Raw genomic sequence first — 12,410 nt, 5'->3', positions numbered from 1 at the left:
CCTCCTCCTCCTTTGTTTAATCCCCTTCTAGGAAAGCATAGCTAGAATTATGACTTAAAGGAGGGATCTGTAAATTACAGGCCAAACCCTTCCCCCGCTTGTAAACAGAGTTGTGCTGGCACGCTGCCACATCGCTTTGTTCATGTCTTGTCATGGTTGGTTTCCACAACAGAGTCCAGTAGTTGTGACAGAGACCCTGCAAAGCCTTAAATATTTATGATCTGACCCTTTATAGAAAAAAAAAAAGCCTACTGATTCCTAATTTAGAGTGTCTGCGTTGGAGTTAAAAACACCTTGGTTCAAATCAGGTCTTAGTTACTCACTTGCTTTGATATTGGAAAAGCCTCATCACCTCTCTGATACCTAATCTGTACCATGGGGATAAGAAAGGCTCACCTTGGAGAGTAGCTGTGAGAATTCAGTGAGATCGTATTTATAAAAAGTTGCAACTCTGTGCCTGGCCCAGAGAAATAGCTCAATAAATGTAGCTATTATGATGATCATTCATTCCTTTAGCTAACAAATACATGTCTTAGTGCTTTCTCTGCACTGAGCTTCGGGTGCTGCAGCTGTGACCGAGGCATAGATGATCCCCACTCTCATGGAGCTTACATTCTAATGGGGAAGACAGACAATATGAAGAAAACAAATCAAGAGGTTATTTCCAGCTGGTGACGAGTGCTATAAATAAAACAGGATAGTAGGAAGGAAGGTGACAAGGCAGGGGACAGAGTCAGCTCAGTTGCTACCTGAGCTGAGACTTAAACATAAGAATGAGTCAGCCGTGCAAATAGCTAGAGAAGGAATGTTCCTGGACGAGACAATAAATACAGAAGCCCTGAGCCAGAGGTGAGCTTGAGATGGTCCAAGAACAAAGTGATGGCCTTGGGGACTGGGGCACAGTAAGCAGGGGGCGATGATGGTAGAAGATGAAGGAGCAGAGGTCAGCACAGGTAAGAATATGTCATTGCTTGGAGACCCTGGGAAGATGGCTTTTAGAGGCATGGATGCAATCTAAGATTGTAATGGGGCAGAAATGTAACCGAGTCCTAGGCCTCGTTCGGTGACCTTTGTTGTAAATATATTATTCTTCCTTTTTGGCTTCTGGCATTCATCACTGTTAGAAACAGGAGGAGAGTAGGGGCCCTAGTGAGCTGGAATCGGAGTGGCAAACCCATCACACCACCCCAGCTGGGCACACCCACCTTGCTTGGGCTTTTCTCCTTACAGTACCTTTGACTCACCCTAAAGGTCTTCTGGCCGATGCTTTTACCTCTTGGAAATCATTCTTTATCAGGAGACTTGAATGCTTCTCCAGGGGGAGCACTTAAGGTAAAAAAACAGGTAATGTAATTTTAAAACCCCCTAACAAATTTCCCACAACTTAAGACAATCAGATAATCATTTGGTCCCTAGGGTCACTCAAAATTCATAGCTCAGTTCCCATAATTAGCATTTCTTTTGTATGTGAGCCAAGGAACAGGGGTGAAGAACCCTAGTGATAATATTGTACCTCTTTGAGGTTGAAAAGAAAGCTGTGATACAATCAGATAAACTGCTTTGAGTTGCCAGTAATAACAGTCATACAGTATTTGCCAGTTCAAAGCCCTGCTACATATATGGCTCACTTACACGTAAAAATGTGCATTTAGTTGTCAACCTTGATTCACTTGGGGTGACTCCTCCTCCCTCTCGTGTTCTCTTCTTCATTCTCCACCTCCTTCATCATTTTTATCCTCATCAAAACCCTTTATTTATTGACCCCCTTCTCTCCTGGCTAACAGTAATTAATACTTGCTTTACAATGTGCAAGTATGTGTTTCTGTCTCATTTTGTTTCAGACATTGTTAAAAGAGCAAGATATGAAGGTGGCTCTCTTCCAAGCCATGCTTTCAAACACTGATTCTTAAAATCTGGGGTCCATAAATGATCATGGATGGGGGTCATGAGCCCCCTGAAATGGAATAGAAACCATTTACATATACATTTTCTTAAAAGGAGGAAGTCTAGAGTTTCATTAGACTCTCAAAGTGTTCCCTGATTCCAAGAAGTTACAAACTATTGCTTTAAAGACTTTACTGACTCAATCTGTAGTGTGAGTTTCAAAGGAAAATTCTAGAACTTTTCTAAGTGGAAAAGGAAAATTTGTTGAGTTGAAGATGGGGAAGCCGGTGATTCTCAAAATCGCATTTATCAAGCATGATCTGTGAAAGCAAGTGGGATTGATAATTGGATCAAATGCAGCCTTCCTTTTAGAGGACCTGCACATTTTCCTGGGAATTCTTATCATGACTGCAAACATTATATAGTTCTCACAGACATCGTCCTAGAGCCTTAGGGATTTTAACTCTTATTCCTCAGAGTAACTTATAGAGTCTGCACAATTATTAGTCTCGTTTTACGGATGAGGGAAGTGGAGCACGCACAGATTAAAACCATACATTAAGTTCTATATTCAGCATCCAAGACCCTTCATTGTTCTGGATAATATAATTTGTCCAGCTGTAATTAATAGTTCAGAATAATTATCATTTTGGATGTGTCCGAATAGTGGTCATGTTGTAACCATGAAGCCCAGAATTCATTAATGACAGGATGTTTAAAGGCGGCAGCTCTGGTATCATAAATAAAAGCAGATTGCAGGTCATGTGAAGAGGAGAGCCAGCTGACTACTTAATTTGAATTTAGCTGAATCACAATGGTTTATAAAGTGTGGTGACTGACCAAGTAGATAATTTTATTATTGTAGCTATTATTATCACTGAAAAATTTCTGCTGTATACATAAGGTATACTATCGCCCTGTAGAGCTTAAAGATAGCTAAACCTTATCTTTGGGAGGCTAAAGTTCTTTCATTCCAGGAGTTGATTAGTTGATGGGACTTTAGATATAATTCACCCTTTGCCTAGATTATATTTATTCAACAATTAATGAGCAAGTGACCTAGAAATTTAGATGGCCAGTTCACTAAGAAAATCACTTATAAATAATCTATAGGAAAACCAACATTGTGGATATTAAGGTTTGTTTAATCCCACCTGTATCCTCTAGTGGCTACTAGGAATTCTACAGTTCATGTATGTGGGCTAAATTTACATACAGAGGTAAAATAGGAACACAGGGCTAGAACAGAGACCCTCTGGGAAAAAAAAAAAAAAAACACTTGACATAATTTCATAAAGAGGGAAATGTTTTGCCATCTTCTAAGCAAAATTGAATATGCAACAGGAACAGGTGATGTATAAATTATCTTAATTGAGTGAAGGGTCAGACTTAATCCCACACCAAGCCAGCAGAATGACAAAGTGGGCCTAGGAGAGAGGATTTCAACCCATGACCCTCAATTACGGAAAGCCTGTCATTTTAATACCTTACTTCATGTTGAAGGTCATCCTTGCAACAAATTTCAAATATTTTATGGAGGAATATGATGATGACTAGCAGAAAATATTTGGTTAAAGCCACAGTCCCATTCCAATGTTCTTGCCTGGAGAATCCCAGGGATGGGGGAGCTTGGTGGGCTGCTGTCTATGGGGTCACACAGAGTCGGGCAAGACTGAAGCAACTTAGCAGCAGCAGCAGCAACAGTCAATTGTAATACGCTTACTGGGGTTTCACTTTATATCGGGTAATTTAGATCACTGGAAACTGGGTTGATAACACTCTTTACTTTGGACAGATTTTCTTTTGGGAAAACTGTAAGTTAAAAGAGACAGTTTTAAGGAGTGTGTTTAGAATACCCAGCAGAATAACTTTCCCAAAAGAAAATCTTAGAACGTTTATGTCCCCAAAAGTAATGAAAGTAAATTTATTTAAAAGTGTCCTAAAAATGAGCCTTAGTTGAACTGCAGTTGATCTTTCCTCTAATTAGACTTAATAAGTAAGTTTCTAGCTGACTTTGAACTCATTAGAAAAAAAGAATAAATGTAGAGTAGTTTTGTTTCTCCTTGTCCTCTTCATGAATTTTTTTCTTTTCCTTTTTGACAAAGACTGATTCTAGGAGAAGAAAAATAAAAATATGTCTGTCTCCAGCCATGTCTAGCTTTCCCTTTCAAGTGTTTTCCAATTCCTTCCTTCAAGTGTATTGGGCACTTGTGCGCTTTGCCTTGCTCTTGATTGCAGCATTCTTATCCATGGTGGACCACTTCCCACTGTGTTGCTGGTTACCACTGAGGAGCTAGGCCCCTGTTCTCCCTTGCATTATGTTGTTCCCACTACTATGGCTCAGGAAATGGGTGTGGGAGAGGAATGGAAATCTGCTTCCTACCTTCCTATCAGGTTGGGTACATGCCTTCCGCAAGACATGTGAGTCCTGAGCCCCCAAAACTCTAGGTTCATATATCTCTCCTTGAATATTTCTGTCCCTGGAGCTATCTGTGTCCAGGACTCTTGACAGGTATAACAGCCATTCACACCTCCTTTCAGTTCAGTTCAGTTCAGTTGCTCAGTCGTGTCTGACTCTTTGTGACCCCATGAATCACAGCACGCCAGGCCTCTCTGTCCATTACCAACTCCCAGAGTTCACTCAAACTCATGTCCATCGAGTTGGTGATGCCATCCAGCCATCTCATCCTCGGTCGTCCCCTTCTCCTCCTGCCCCCAATCCCTCCCAGCATCAGAGTCTTTTCCAGTGAGTCAACTCTTCACATGAGGTGGCCAAAGTACTGGAGTTTCAGCTTTAGCATCATTCCTTCCAAAGAACACCCAGGGTTGATCTCTTTTAGAATGGACTGGTTGGATCTCCTTGCAGTCCAAGGGACTCTCAAGAGTCTTCTCCAACACCACAGTTCAGAAGCATCAATTCTTTGGCACTCAGCTTTCTTCACAGTCCAACTCTCACATCCATACATGACCACTGGAAAAACCATAGCCTTAACTAGACGGAGCTTTGTTGGCAAAGCAATGTTTCTGCCTCCTTTATTAAGTGTTAATTAATTGTGTCTTGTATTTAGACATTTAACAAATAGATCTTAAGCATCTGTTTTGCACAAGGCACTATTAGGTGCTAGGGATACAAAGGAAGGGGATGGGAGATGTTAAGATAGACATTTAAGAGGGAGAGATGATGGCTAATTACATATGGCTAATTCTACAATTAATTAAAGTTCATTATAATTGTGATACATTCCCTGGAGAAGAAGCGTATGACAGGGGACCTGCCTTAGTCTGAGGGTCAAAAAGCTTTTCATGAGGTGAGATTTGAACTATGTTATGAAGCATGAGTGGGCGGAAAAAGAGGGCTATGGGGGAGACCACTGCTGGCAGAGAGGGTAGCTTGTGCAAAGGGGGAGCAGAGTCCCTTTTTCTTAGGAACTGAAAGAAAGCCGCAGTGACTGAAGTCAGAGAAAAAGAGGGCAAGTGGAAGGAGATGAGGGTGGTGAGATTAACAAGGATGGAATGTGCCAGGCACTGGCAGTTCTAAAGGAATAATTGAAAAGATTTTTCATCAGTTGGAGTGGGGATCAGGCAGAGAAATGGAGGTGTCTGACGTTGTCTGTGTTGTACTTTCAAATGTTCATCCTGGCTGATGTGTGCCATGTTTGGGAGGGTGATGGGTAGGAAGCAGACATGAGGCGTTCTAGTTGTTAGCTGTTATGCTTCCAGGGAAGATGGTGAGGTCCTCAAATAACATAGTTCATGTAGAGAGGACGATAAAAGGAGATGAGTTTGAAAGCTGAGGTAAAATTGTCAGACGTTAGTATTGGATTGAATGTGGGAAGAAGTTAAGAACAACTAGGTTCCTAGGTTCCTGGTCTGCTAAGGATGGAGTGTGGAATGAGAATGAAGGAGGGCCTTGAGCTAGTAAAAGATGCCAAGAAAAAATATTCAGGTAGGTAGAAAGCAATCCAGCAGGACATGGGGTTGATTGTGAAAGCTGAGAAAAGTCTTACACCCAGAGCCTGAGCTTGCTCAACAAGCCATCACTATTCAATAATCTGGCAGCAGGTTATGCAACGGTAGAAAGGTCCTGGATAAGTCTGGGCAAGCGCAATTTAGCCCACATTAGGATCCCTCTTTCAGAAGACAAGATGCTTTGTTTTCAGTCAGCAACTCAGCTCCACAAACCATCTTGGATCATATGTTCCAACAACCGACAGCGGTTTTCAGAGAAGTGGACTTGAGCAATATTTAGGAAGAAAAGGTTTTCATAAAAGACATAATGTCTTCAGAGGTGCAATTCTAGGCACAAAGACAAACTTTTACAAAAAAATAGTAGAGGTGAGCTTATTTGCAAAGCAGAAATAGAGACACAGATGTAGAGAAAGAATGTATGGATACCAACAGGGAAAAGAAGGGGGATAAATTGGGAGGCTGGGATAAACATGTACACATGGCTATGCATAAAATAGATTTCTAATGAGAACCTACTGTGTGGCAGAGGCGGGGAATTTTAGGGCATACATTAAGTCAACCTAAAAACTGCATTCTAATACACAGTAGGTACAGACAAATATTGTTTGATTCCACTTATATGAGGTACCCAGAATAGTCAAATTCATGAAGTCAGAAAGTACATTGGTAGATGCCAGGGACTGGCGTGGGGGAGTGGGGATGGGAAGGGGAAAGGGGACTTTGTGTTTAATGGGGACAGAGCTTCAGTTTAGGAAGGTGAAAAATTTCGGAGCTGGATGATGGTGAGAGTTGTACAACATTGTGAATGTACTCAGTGCCACTGAAATGTAGTGTTAAATATGGTTAAAATAGTTTTATGTGGTGTGACTTTTACCACAATAAAAACATTTCTCAAAAAAGACAAAATTTTATAATGTCATATAGGGTAGTTCTGGCCTGTTAGAGGCTCCCGAATCTTTTCATTCCAGACTGGGGCCTTTGCTTTATCCAGCCCAATCGAAAGATTCACTGAGGGTGCTCTGATAGTCACTAGGGTTTGTCATAAATATTTAGTTAACTTGTTTTGGGCACGTGGTGGGATTACACTTCTTCGCTGTCTTGCTTACACATGATGCTTTATCTGATGAAATGGGAACAGAAGTGATGTGAATTAAGACCTGGTGATCGGTTCGCTACACTCTCTGGTCCCAGCCTCAGCAACTGAGGAAGCGCATGTCAAGTTGGAGCCTCCCTCAATGACCTTATAAGCCCCTGTAATAACCCACAGTTTCCATGTAGCATAGGCAGATAATCTTTGTTGCAAGACTCTGAGACATTCGTTACTGAATTGCAACCTAGCCCATCCTGACCAATACCATGACATTCTCCCCAGAACAAAGTAACCTTAATGGCTCAAATGAGTTTGGAAGGTTTCAGGACAAATACTTAGCCAGGATTTCGGCTCAAAGGAATAGGATATCTCTTTTGTCTCTGGAGTCTATGCAAGAGGAGACCAACAACAATCATAATAATAGTTACTATCTATCTAGTAAATCTCACCACTTGGCAGGCAATATGCTAATTATCTGTATACATTATTTCATTTTACCTCAAAGTAACCCAGTGAGTAAGGGAATGTTAGCAAATCCACTTAAATTTTTTAAAAAAATTTATTTTGAATTGAAGGATAATTGCTTTACAATATTGGTTTCATTTCTGCCATGCATCAACATGAATTAGCCATAGGTGTACATATGTAGTAAATCCACTTTTTAAATGAGAGAATAGGGACTCGGAGAGGTTAAATAACTTTCCCAGGGTCACGCAGCTGGTAAATGGCAGAATTCTGACTGGAACCTAGTAGCTCAGTTGGTAAAGAATCCACCTGCAATGCAGGAGACCCCGGTTTGATTCCTGGGTCGGGAAGATCCGCTGAAGAAGGGATAGGCTACCCATTCCAGTATTCTTGGGCTTCCCTTGTGGCTTAGCTGGTAAAGAATCAGCCTGCAGTGTGGGAGACCTGGGTTCGATCCCTGGGTTGGGAAGATCCCCTGGAGAAGGGAAAGGCTATCCACTCCAGTATTCTGGCCTGGAGAATTCCAGGGACTGTATAGTCCATGGGGTCACAAACAGCTGGACATGACTGAGTGACTTTCACTTCATTTTCATGACTGGAACCTAGGTGGTCTGTCTTCAAATTCCTGGCATGACTCTCAGACATTCTGCTGGAAGGACTCGGGGTTAGTCCACTGATAGCCCGACTGGCAGCAGCTGTTTTTAAGCCAACCCTCTCTGAGTATCACTATCCTCAGCTCCTTCATGGAGTGGGGTTTAACATGAAGATACGCTTTTCAGACCTGGGATCTGGTGGCCCAGTCCTAACTCTCAAGGTCTCATCTACACTGATTAAATAACGTATCAGTCATACATCTGAGCTCTATAATTGGAGGCATCTGATTTCAAATTGGGGTTCTTCCACATACCAGATCTACCTCTCCCCATGCCTCAGTTCTCCCATATGGAAAATGGGGATTTATTTTTTAAATTAAAAAAATTTAAATTTATTTAATTGGAGGCTAATTACTTTACAATATTGTATTGGTTTTGCCATACATCAACATGAATCCGCCACGGGTGTACATGTGCTCCCCATTCTGAACCCTGCTCCCTCCTCCCTCCCCATACCATCCCTCTGGGTCATCCCAGTGCACCAGCCCCAAGAATCCTGTATCCTGCATCGAACCTGGACTGGCGATTCGTTTCATATATGATATTATACATGTTTCAATGCCATTCTCCCAAATCATCCCACCCTCAACCTCTCCCACAGAGTCCAAAAGACTGTTCTATACATCTGTGTCTCTTTTGCTGTCTCGCATACAGGGTTATTGTTACCATCTTTTTAAATCCCATATATATGCGTTAGTATACTGTATTGGTATTTTTCTTTCTGGCTTACTTCACTCTGTATAATCGGCTCAGTTTCATCCACCTCATTAGAGCTGATTCAAATGTATTCTTTTTCATGGCCATTGTGTATATGTACCACAGCTTTCTTATCCATTCATCTGCTGATGGACATCTAGGTTGCTTCCATGTCCTGGCTATTATAAACAGTGCTGTGATGAACATTGGGGTACATGTGTCTCTTTCAATTCTGGTTTCCTCGGTGTGTATGCCCAGCAGTGGGATTGCTGGGTCATAAGGCAGTTCTATTTCCAGTTTCTTAAGGAATCTCCACACTGTTCTCCATAGTGGCTGTACTAGTTTGCATTCCCACCAACAGTGTAAGAGCGTTCCCTTTTCTCCACACCCTCTCCAGCATTTATTACTTATAGACTGTTGGATAGCAGCCATTCTGACTGGTGTGAAATGGTATCTCATTGTGGTTTTGATTTGCATTTCTCTGATAATGAGTGATGTTGAGCATCTTTTCATGTGTTTGTTAGCCATCTGTGTGCCTTCTTTGGAGAAATATCTGTTTAGTTCTTTGGCCCAAAAGTGGGGATTTATAGTTCCTAGCTCACGGGGCTGCCTGGAGGACAGGCACCTTATTTGCCTGTTTGATTTCAGATCCAGTCGCCACCCTTCTCGACTCTACTCCTTGTCTGGGGAGGGGCTGGGGAGTGAGTGGGGGAGGTGGCCCTGGCACCTCCATTCCTTGGACTCCCTTGCAGTTTACTTAAGCCAGTAGGAGGACTGGCAGGTGATGGGAGGCCAGAAAGGGGTAAAAGCCAGGGAGGGCGGCCCCCTCTTTCTCTAGGGACATCTCCAGTGCAATTTCGGCTCCTCTTAGGTGGCCTGTCTCTCCTTGGTCCCAGCTGTTGCCTAGTTGGTTCTGGTTCCTGGCTCTGTTAGCACCTGACTTTGTGACTCCAGCCCCAGGGCAGGTAGTGATCTTCTATTGCTAAGGGCTGCCTCACTGTCCCCTTTGGTCCTTTCAGTTCTTCTAAGAACTTCCTGAGTAGAACTCTATTCAAGTTCGCTAGAGACTTCCCCGGTGGCTCAGATGGTAAAGCGTCTGTCTACAATGCGGGAGACCTGGGTTCAATCCCTGGGTCGGGAAGATCCTCTGGAGAAGGAAATGGTAATCCACTCCAGTACTACTGCCTGGAAAATCCCATGGACAGAGGAGCTTGGTAGGCTACAGTCCATGGCGTCGCAAAGAGTCAGAAGATCCTCTGGAGAAGGAAATGGTAATCCACTCCAGTACTACTGCCTGGAAAATCCCATGGACAGAGGAGCTTGGTAGGCTACAGTCCATGGCGTCGCAAAGAGTCGGACATGACTGAGTGACTTCATTTTCACTTTCAGTGGCTGTCTGGCACGGGCTCTTTTCCATACTGCACTGTGACTAATGCAAAGAATTGCTTGTGATCATGCCTATGAAGTACTAAGAACTGTGCTTGGCATGTAATAATTGCCTAGTGAGTGGCAGCTTACAAAATGTACTGACTTACCTCTTACCTAGATGCTCTGAGGCCAATTTGCACCAGGCAGGCCTCTGCTTACCCCAAAGCTCCTGAATCAAGGCTCATTTCTCTCTCCAGGCTGTCTGAGTCCGGAGACCTGGGTTTGTTTTGATGCATTCTTCTCTAATCTTTATAGGGTAAAGGGCATGTGGATTCCTCCTCAACATTTGTGACACGTCATCACTTTCTTTCTAATTTTCCAAACTTCTTACTACAGCTTAAAAAGCCCTGCTCTATCTGGCCCCTTCTGTCTTCCCAACCCCTCCTTCCACCACCTTCCCCCTTACTCCCTCCAACCCGCACTGGCTTTTGTCCAGTTCCCTCTGCCAAGCTCTGTCTTCCTTCGGGGCTTTGGCAAGTATAGTCCCCTCTTCTTGGAAAGATCTTTTCTGGTCTTCTTTCTCATCCTTCTCACATTCTCACCTCAGCATAGCTGCTCCTCACTTGGAGAGGCCCTTCCCATTACTTTATCTAATATTAGTCACAGGTGACCAGGTGCTGTTGGAGTTTCATTGCAGTGTCCATGCCTCGTGGACTCTCCCCACCCCACCCCTCCTACTCAAGATAACCTCTCCCTCTCACCCAATCTAGCTTGATTGCACAGGGAAAGCAAAGGTCCCTTCAGATTTTGTCTTCTTTCAGGAACAAAAAGACTGCTAATGGCACTGACTTAGGCTCCTTCAACAGAACCTTGGGACTTAAACCACAGAGCCTGGCTACACCCCTAGAAGAAGGAGAAATAATTTTCCTTTCTTAAGAATGAGCTAACAGTTATAAACTGGGGAGAAAAACCCAACAACTCACTGGGGAGCTAATTCCTTAATTACCCAGCTCTAGCAGTTACTGATCCAGTGTCCCACTTCCAACTCTTGAGCCAGTGTCCTGCCCTGAGGCATGTCCTGTCACTTAGTCATGTCTGACTCTTTGCAACCCTTTGGACTGTAGCCCACTGGTCTCCTCTGTCCATAGGATTTTTCAGGCAAGAATACTGGAGTGGGTAGCCATTTCCTACTCCAGGAGATCTTCCCAACCCAGGGATCCCACTTGCATCTCCTGTGTCTCCTGCACTGCAGGAGATCTTCTCAACCCAAAGATCCAACCTGCATCTCCTGTATTGCAGGAAGATTCTTTACCTGCTGAGCCATCAGGGCCTGAGGCCTTGCTAGTGACCAAAAGCCTGCTGTCCACCTTCCTTCCTGGGATCGGGGTGGGCTATCAGCTCTGTCAAGCAGAAGCTTGAAGGCTTCTGCCAAGCTTGGAGGAAGATGCCAAGGCAACTCTCCCAGAAGCTAGACTGCCTCCTGCCTGGCTTATTTGAAGTTTTTAGATTAGTCTATTTTGAAGCCATTTTCAGTCAAATTGAAGTACCGGTTCTGTCATAAATGTGGTAAATGTGAATCAGGGAAGCGGGGGGAGGTCCCATGCTCTCCTGGCCTAAGTTACTTTCTAAATGGCAGGCTCCAAGGTCACATCCATTGCCATTCCCCAGGGTGATACACTAGCAGGGACTGTTTCTCAACACTCTTTCCCCTCCATACACCTGAGTTATTCTAGCAGCCAGGACTGTGCTTAAAAATTAAAGATGAGTCAGGAATGCAATTTGTTGGGAAGATACCCTGGAGTGGGAAATGGCAACCCACTCTGGTATTCTTGCCTGGAAAATCCCAGGGACAGAGGAGCCTGGTGGGTGACAGTCCATGGGGTCACAAAGAGTTAAGACATGACTGAGTGACAGGACATGCAAGAAACAGAAAACAAGATTTAAGTGGCTTAAAAACCAGTCTTGTGTGATTGGTAGTATGGGGTTTGGATAATAAGTTGCAGAGCATATAGGGAAAAGATTGAAAAAGAAACATGCCAAATGTATCGTTTACCTTTTACCAGGAAAGAAACGCTTTTCCAGAAATCCTCAAGTTTGATTTTCTCTTAGGTGTCATTGCCCAGAACTGGATCATAAGACCATCTTAGCTGCAGGAACAGTTAGAATAGTAAAAAGCAAGATTATCATCATTAACTCAGATACTTTGATTCACTATTTTCTCAGCGCTGGACAAAAGATCACCCTGAATAAAATCAGGCTTCTGATAGCCAGGAACCTGCAAGGAA

General features: G+C 43.3%; 1 protein-coding gene across 3 annotated transcripts in view; it reads left to right on the top strand.

Moving 5' to 3' along the window:
* Positions 1–861: 861 nt before the first annotated feature.
* Positions 862–12,410, top strand: part of GPAM (glycerol-3-phosphate acyltransferase, mitochondrial) — a 56,627-nt gene continuing 45,078 nt past the window's right edge. For all 3 annotated transcript variants that reach the window (XR_008201427.1, XM_052660864.1, XM_052660862.1), the window contains exon 1: positions 862–953. Coding sequence is in view for 2 of the 3 variants with exons in the window: in XM_052660864.1 (XP_052516824.1) it covers positions 917–953 (37 nt within the window). In the remaining variant the exon portion in view is untranslated. The remainder of the gene's footprint in view (positions 954–12,410) is intronic.

The sequence above is a fragment of the Budorcas taxicolor genome, chromosome 23, assembly GCF_023091745.1.
Source record: "Budorcas taxicolor isolate Tak-1 chromosome 23, Takin1.1, whole genome shotgun sequence".
Lineage (NCBI taxonomy): Eukaryota > Metazoa > Chordata > Mammalia > Artiodactyla > Bovidae > Budorcas > Budorcas taxicolor.
The sequence above is the reverse complement of the archived record's forward strand: the minus strand, read 5'-3'. Positions and strand labels throughout refer to the sequence as shown.